Below are 8,039 nucleotides of genomic sequence, written 5' to 3'. Positions count from 1 at the left end.
CTCTCTTGCCTGATGCCTGCCTACTGACTGCCACTTGTTCCTGGATTACTCTCTTGACCAAGAAAGCACAAAGGCAGATGATCTGCAAACTCCAAGATGGAAAACAGAGCAGATTGTTGAAAACCAAAATATGTTTTATTGATGAAAATCAATTAGAATATTTTATGTATATTCTAATTGATTTTCATCAATCAAACATATTTTGGTTTTCAATGATCTGCTCTGTTTGTTTTACTCTCTTGACCTACTGCCTGCCTGGCCAATACATTCATTACCCCGCTTCCAGCTCCGTCCTGTAAGTCCTGCAGGCCACCTGCACCTAGGGGCTCAACCTCTGGGGAACGGCGGTCAGCGCAGGTGAAACCTGGGGTTGTCCAGCCGCCAAGCAGAACGTGGCCGGAGTACCGGGCTCAGCAGCGCTCTATTTGGTACAAGAACTCACAAGTCTGACAATTTGATGTTGCTGGTAGTGGAAACTACTTCCAAGTCTGAGGTAGATGTTAAGGTGACAAGTCAAGAAAATTAAAACTCAGCTACAGCAACAGGTCGCCCAGGATGAATATGATAAGAAACACTCTGAATTATTGAATGCTATGCAGACATTCCATGAGACATTGCGTGTTCAGTTTTGAAGGCTGTATCTTGCTAAGGCCATAAAAAAATTTTAAGTGATTCAGAGAAAGGCGACAAAAATGATATGGGGTTTGCGCCACAAGACGTATGAGGAGAGACTTGATGACCTGAAGACGTACACCCTGGAGGAAAGGAGAAACAGGGGTGATATAATATAGAAATTCAAATATTTGAAAGGTGTCAATCTACAAGCAAACCTTTTCCAGAGTCGGGAAGGTGGTATAGAACTAGAGGACATGAATTTAGATTGCAGTGGGGGCAGACTCAGAAATAACATCTGAAAGTTCTTTTTCACAAAGATGGTGGTAGATACCTGGAATGCCTCTTGCGCAAGGGGGAACTAGAGGAACTGAAGTGAGCAGGACATCGAATGAGGCGGATGGTGAACACACACACGCTAGCCTTTCTAGTGTCCGACACTCCACCCCCTTGGACTGGTGACAGTACCCCGATTGGGGTGATGTATAAAAATAGACATTGAATATATATATATATATATGCAACGATGGAGACCTGAAGTGATCTAGAGACAGTGTTAATTTGTTGAATTGATCAATCAGTTGAGCGGCGTTGGAGCCGTACTCTGGAGAGCTGTTGCTAAAGAGAGATTTGGTGAATTAAATGGACACTAAAGAGCTAAATATACATCAGGATCAGAACTATATATTTATGTACACATGTGATTACTAGTTACTGTATATAACAAGTTAAATAATATGCGTTCAAGTGTGTGGCTGGAGTAGGAGGCATGTGATTGTGAGTGGCGTGAGTGTTAGTAGGATGAATGGTAATTAGGGGTATTGAATGTAATAAAATGGTTTGAGAATGAAAACTAGTGGAGTACGTTTTTGTATATTGTCGTAAATTGATTGCCAAAATGCAGTTGTGTCCATTTTACCTCTGGTTTGGTAAGATTTTTTTTCATCAGCTTTGAGATGCCCATTCTTCAGCCAATGTAGGGTCAGATTTAATTTGAAGTGATCTGACCATGGAATTTCTGTCCATTTGTGGTCAATGACTTTAATGATTTGGTCTGATGCGAATTTATAGGTTAGCAGGTCAAGTGTGTGGCCTTTTCTATGGGTGGCATTTGGATGTGGCCATTCGAAATCTCATAGTTGGAAAAATTCCTTACAATCTTGGACACCAGTTGAGTTTGGGTCTTCTAAATGAAGGTTTATGTCCCCAATGACTAGTATGTTTGAGTTAGATGTACAAGTGGCCGATATGAAATCCATTAGGGTTATATATGCTTCACGCCAAGTGCCTGGCGGACTGTAGAATAGGACGTAATTTAGATTGCCGGCTACACTTTTATGTTGCAATCTGATTGAGGCAATTTCTAGTTGAGGTGTGATTGATTCAGCAGGGGTCCAGGTGACTTATCACTCTATCTTGCTGATTTGACTCAGTACGTCTTTCAGGTTCACCAAGATTTCTTTCAGTTCCTTCACATCATCACCCTTGAAAACCATTTCCAGTACAGGTAGATCTCTTACATCTTTTTCCATAAAGACCTAAGCAAAGAACTAATTCAATCTCTCCGCTATGGCCTTGTCACCCCTGAGTGCCCCTTTTGCTCCTTTATGATCTAATGATGCCATGGATTCCCTCACAGGATTTCTACTTCTGATGTACCTGAAAAAGGTGTTACTATGAGTTTTTCTTCATATTGTTTTAGCCTTATCGATGCTTTGCCTTGTTAGAGTGACTTCTGCATACATGTTGTTTTTAATTCTATGATCTACTTTGCTGTTCACCCTATAAGGTTGTTGATCAAATATCAAACTTCAAACCTTAAACCTCATTGTTAAGGTGCGCAGGCTGAAGATTGAGCCAATGGGTGCAATCAGCCAGCCCTGAACCTCACCAAAATGACATACTGTCCATTGGAGAGTTCCAAGGCCAACTGGTGCAGACAGAGAGAGAAAGGAAGCCCAAGTCAGGGAGAAAAGGCAGAAAGAGGAAGAAGTGAATGTGCAGAAGAGGATGAAGCCAAGGCAAAGAGAGAGCTATTATTTATTGCAGATTCCAGTGGAGTTCACAGATGCATTTTTCCAGTTCTCCATCTCTGCAACACTTCTTATCTAATACTTATCTCCCTGTGATGCTTGCTTAACTCAATTTCTTTTCCACCAGCAAGATTTTTTCAGATCTAATTAGACTTATGTTTCCTTTTACCTTGTAATTTGATATGATTTCTCTGCTTCTCGTGGGACCGGGGAAAGGGGGGGGTAAGATGATGACAAATGAGCTTAGTAAAGCTCAAGTAATCATACTGTCTATTTGCACACTCCCAGTTCCTCAGGTCCCCAGTGTCTTTAGCATAAACATTCTCATTTCCAGCATGTTCTCCATGGCACCTGATATTCCATGGAATGACTAGTAATTTCTATTTTTTTTTTAATAATCTGTCTTGCTGTGAAAGCCTTTGCACTCTAAGGAGACAGTTGCATTGGTAAAGCTGTATGTGGTATCAACACTGGAACAGCAGGGGGTGCTGCAGGGAGGGACAGATATGTTGGTACAGGTCTATGTGGTAACAGTACTGGAACAGCAGGGGGTGCTGCAGGGAGAAATGAAGCAAATTGGTGAGGCAAGACTTCCCATGGCTGAAACCATGCTGAATATCCAACTTAAACCAAGTTTGGCTAAGTGTTCCATAATTTTATTGTTGCTCTTTTGAGCACAGCACACCCAATACAGTACCGCTCCTTTCTTTTCGTAGCCTAAATGCATGATCATACATTTTTTTTTGGACATTAAATCATAGCTGCCAGATTCTAGACCATATTTTGTTAGATAACTCCTCTTCTTGTCCACACCATCCAGGGTGTTTACCCTATTGCAGATTTTGGTATCATCCACCAAGCCATGAATCGTCCACAACATCCCTTCTACAATGGCAGTTACAACCCTAACCACCTTATCTTTAGCTACTGTTGCCTAGTACATCACTATGTAATTCTTAAAAGACAGCATTCCAAAACAGAGGCAACAGTATTCCAGATTCTTCCTCTCTGTGAACAGCATTTAATTATAGGTAACACAGCTCCAGGTCATCATGGACAGGCTAACCCGATCCTGGTTTTATTCCATTGCATGCGTGGACTACTTGCTCTGCTCTTCTTAGGGAAGTCAGAACTACAAGTCCAAGGATGCAATGGGGTAAAACCAGGAATGGCTCAACCTGGAGTCATCTGGTAGCCCTAGTGCGTGGAACATGTCACCAGAAGTAGCCACAGCAGGAAGATGAATTAAAGTCACCAATGTAATAAGTGGTGTATTCCTTAGCATGGTGATGGCTTACTCAGGATTTTCACACACTAATACAACTACCTGATGCAGTAAGGTTCAGTATGGAAAAAAATCTAGAGTGAAAAAGCAAAGCAAAAAAAAAAAAAAAATACAAAGGATAATGTGGTCTGCATGCTCCCAGTGTAAAAAACAAACAAAAAAAAATAACAAAAAACCAACAAAACAGTTACATTTTTGCTGTTTGCACTTAGCACTGAATCTTTACTACAATCCTAGACCTGTACTGGGAATTAATACTGGCCATAAACAAGTCTGTTAATTGCACCCCCTCCCCCCCATCCCAACACAACCCTTTAGTCAGAAGGGCCACTTGCTCCCTTATTTGGCAAGCTGAACCCTAGCGGTATCTTCTGACAGAGAATATAAACAACCAGTTTTCCACAGACAAAAAATATATACCATATATGCTTAACATAAGGTAGCAGTTACGGCATCATGTCATTACTGTAGACTAGGAAGGAAAAATTAATTGTTTCCACACCCAATTTGTGAACTGTTTAGTAGATTCTTCTGACAGCCAGCCAGGGGTCATTTTCCGAGACAGCGGTGGAGGAAGATGATGGGACCTAGTGTATTACTGGTCCACAGGGAGCCCTGTAACTTTGCAGCCTCTCCCATTAAGGGCCTCCCTGTGTCTGGTGCCCATGACAGGTGTGCTCTGGACCTGACAGCTTCTGTAAAGGTGCCGTTTTTCCTTTCTCCTTTCCTGTCAATGAATTCATTGACAGAAGAGGAGAAGAAAATAAGATTTCTACCCAATGCATGTTATTGCAGTGGAGTGCATCAGTTTTTCTGTCAGTGCACATTTTTAGCTGCATACTAACTTGCACTGCATTAGTTGATTGTATAAGGAGTAAAACTTTAGCACGTGCTTTGGGAAACTGTGCACCAGCTTTTTAAAAAAAAAAATGTATTAATTTAAATTTTACAATAAAGTATATACTTGCACAGAAAGGTATACTACAAAAAATAGTTCTTAAGTAAATAAAAAAAATATAATAGTTACTCTCAAGTCCTCTAAATTAGATCCAAGATTAACATAAGTGGGATTATTGTACAGGAAATATTATCATTCGCAAGAAAAAGAAAACCTGTTCATGATGTAACAAAAAAAAAAACAAACAAAAAAAAAAGATTGTTTATCCATTAACAGAGTTCATTAATACTTATGTAAATAACATTCTCTTCATGCCAATGATCTTTTGGCCACAAGAAATTCTGTTAATTGTGATGGCTCAAAAAGTACATATTTTAATCGACTGACAACGTACTACACATTTACAAGGGTAACGCAGATAGAAAGTTGCACCAATCTGAAGAACTCCTAATTTAAGCAATAAAAATTGACATCTTTTTTGAGTTTCTTTTGCTACATCTGGGAAAATACGTATTTTGTGTCCCATAAACTCCTTATCCTTAAAGAACATTTTCATTATTCATGTTTTGTCCAAAGTTAAAGCCACAGAAGCCAGTAAAGTAGATGATGAAACCAAGTCTATATCAGAAGATTCCAAAATTGCTGACACATCCAAAGGTGGGCCAGCTTGTCCAGCGGCTGTTGAGGCTCCAAGTGGCTTACTCGGCAAATAGTAGACCTGGGAGAAAGGGGGAATAGCTTCATCCGAAGCACCAAATATTTCTTTTATGTACCTTCTCAACATTTCCCTAGGTGTTACCGATAATTACCCTAGGGAAACTCAAAAATCTTAAATTATTAATTCTCAGGGAATTTTCTAGCGATTCAATTTTCCTTCGCATATTTGTTGCATCTTTCATTGTAGTTGTTTGAATTTCTTGAATTCTAACCAGATCTTTCCCCTGAGTCACAACTTTCTCCGACATTTGCTTCATACCCGTTTCTACTATTTCCGACTTCTCTTCTAATTTTATTATCTGAGTTTCCAAGTCCACAATTCGAGGATATAGAATTTTTCCCAGATTTGCAATTAAAACCCACAAGTTATCAAGGGTAACCTCTGATGGTTTCACCTCCAAAAAAAAAAAAAAAAACTTAGAAAGAATGAAATTTGTACCTTATCAGATGAAAAATTTAAAACAGATATTTCTTCACCTGTAGCCAACTGATCTCCCGCAGCGACTGATGACTTCTCCGCTACTTGTTGGGAACTAAAAAAAAACAAACTTTTAGCTCCCTGGTTTTGTTCTTTAGGCCCCACACGTTCAACCTCAGCTTCTGTTCCTGGCTGCTGAGAGGACGCTGCCAACATCGGAGAACTTGTGCTACGGGGCTGCAGGGGAGGAGCTCTTGGATCGGGGCTCAAGGTCACATCCAGCACCGGCGTTGTACCAGGGCCTCCACTCGCACTGGGCATCGCAAACGTGCTACCCACCGATCCCTCAGACATTCCAGACCTCCTCAAACAGGATTCGATAGAACCTGCCGTCAAAGCAGGACACCGGCCTGGGGTCCCCGTGGCTGCCGGCTTCCCCCCGCGTTTTGGCGTTTCTCAAAATTGAAAACGAAGAAAGCGTGGAGGACCCGCTACAGGTTCAATCCGCCATCTTGGATCCAACTGTGCACCAGCTTATTAATCAGCTTTTTGGAGTCTGAAAACTATCACAGATGATTAAAGAACAAAAACTGAGAAGCAAGCAAACTGGATTCCACTGAGGAGGCTAATTACACCACATTTATTGCTGGCTTAACCATGAATTGTTGGGCAGACCGGATGGACCGTTCAGGTCTTTATCTGCCGTCATCTACTACGTTACATCTTGGAAAGCGGCAGGGCAGAAGTCCAGTAGCAAACAAAAATACTGAGTTGGTCACCAGGACTCAAGGCTACTGTGGCATAAATTAACAAGAGATTTTTGTTTCCGTAAAAGAGAACATTTCACTTTTATTAAATACAAATTAACAGAATAAAAAGGAAAGGAATTCAACCAAATATACATAGAAAACAACTCCACAAACTCGTTTCAAAAATGTCCAAGTTCCAGGAGATCCTGCCTCTTTTTCACCTGCAATGTCAGGAGCACCTTCCATCCTGCAGAAATTAATTTAAGATCAAGAGTATTTGCCTTCTCGAAGTTATCTCCCAGAAGAACCTTTTGGCTCATTTTTGGGGTGAGCCACATTTCTGGGGATTTATTCCTGGCATGTTCAGAACTGTAAAAATTCACACATACAACTATGTTGTACATTATTGCTTAAAAGTCACATTAAATGACATTTGACTTGATTTCCCGCTGGATTTGCCAACTCCCCATGCCTTCCTCCAACTGTACAACAGCAGATTTCAATTAATTTTTTTTTTTTTTTTACTTTACAGGGGTTCGATAAAATAAAATAAGCTTTCCTTATTTGTCCATTCAAAGGTTGAAATTCTGTTTATTCCAAGAGAAACAGTGGTTTATTGCTCTCTGCATTACTCCTGGGAGCTCTAATACAGAGCTGGGATTACAGGGTCATAACCATGACCCGCTTTCTCCTGGAGGAACAGCCAGTCAGTAGCCACTGGATAAACAGGCCGCAGGTGTTCACCAGTCCTGTATCAGAAAAACCTATTACAAGGAAGACTGATGTCAACGTTTGTGTGAATGGAGGCGAGGATTCATCTGCAGCAGCCACTCTATCATCTCCAGCAGGTATGGCATGTTGTAGTGCCGGGCAATATTTTTAAATACAGAAATCTGCTCTACAAATACCTGTGGAATAAAGAGGGGAAAAAAAAAGGGGGGAAATGCTGTTACAGGAGACATGCCAACTCGACAGACTGTTTTTAGGACACTTTTGAGTTTGTTTGAGCCAATACAGCCTGGACAGTGTTGCTAAGGTGACATGTGAGGACAGCAGTTCTTAGATAAATTTAAATTGTTGGGCAGACTAGATGGACCGTGCAGGTCTTTTTCCACCGTCATCTACTATGTTATGTTACATGTATGTTATTAAAGAGGTTCTGAATTCCAGAATACAGACTGGGGATTGTAAACACCGATTTACAGTCAGACGGACAGAGAACTATGAGAAAAGCGGCAAACAACTGAGGGAAAAGGAAGACTCTATTCCCTTCTTTTCCCAGAGGGTGACCCAGTGGGTCAAATCTATTCTAAAGAGATGCAGCTGG

At 40.8% G+C, this 8,039-nt stretch overlaps 1 protein-coding gene across 1 annotated transcript in view; it reads right to left on the bottom strand.

Moving 5' to 3' along the window:
- Positions 1 to 6,799: 6,799 nt before the first annotated feature.
- The window catches only part of POLE (DNA polymerase epsilon, catalytic subunit), a 141,659-nt gene continuing 140,419 nt past the window's right edge, over positions 6,800 to 8,039 (bottom strand). Inside the window, exon 50 of the mRNA XM_030218300.1 lies at positions 6,800 to 7,620. Within this exon, the coding sequence (XP_030074160.1) occupies positions 7,498 to 7,620 (123 nt within the window). The 3' untranslated portion in view covers positions 6,800 to 7,497. The remainder of the gene's footprint in view (positions 7,621 to 8,039) is intronic.

This window comes from Microcaecilia unicolor, chromosome 11 (genome assembly GCF_901765095.1).
Source record: "Microcaecilia unicolor chromosome 11, aMicUni1.1, whole genome shotgun sequence".
NCBI lineage: Eukaryota > Metazoa > Chordata > Amphibia > Gymnophiona > Siphonopidae > Microcaecilia > Microcaecilia unicolor.
The sequence above is the reverse complement of the archived record's forward strand: the minus strand, read 5'-3'. Positions and strand labels throughout refer to the sequence as shown.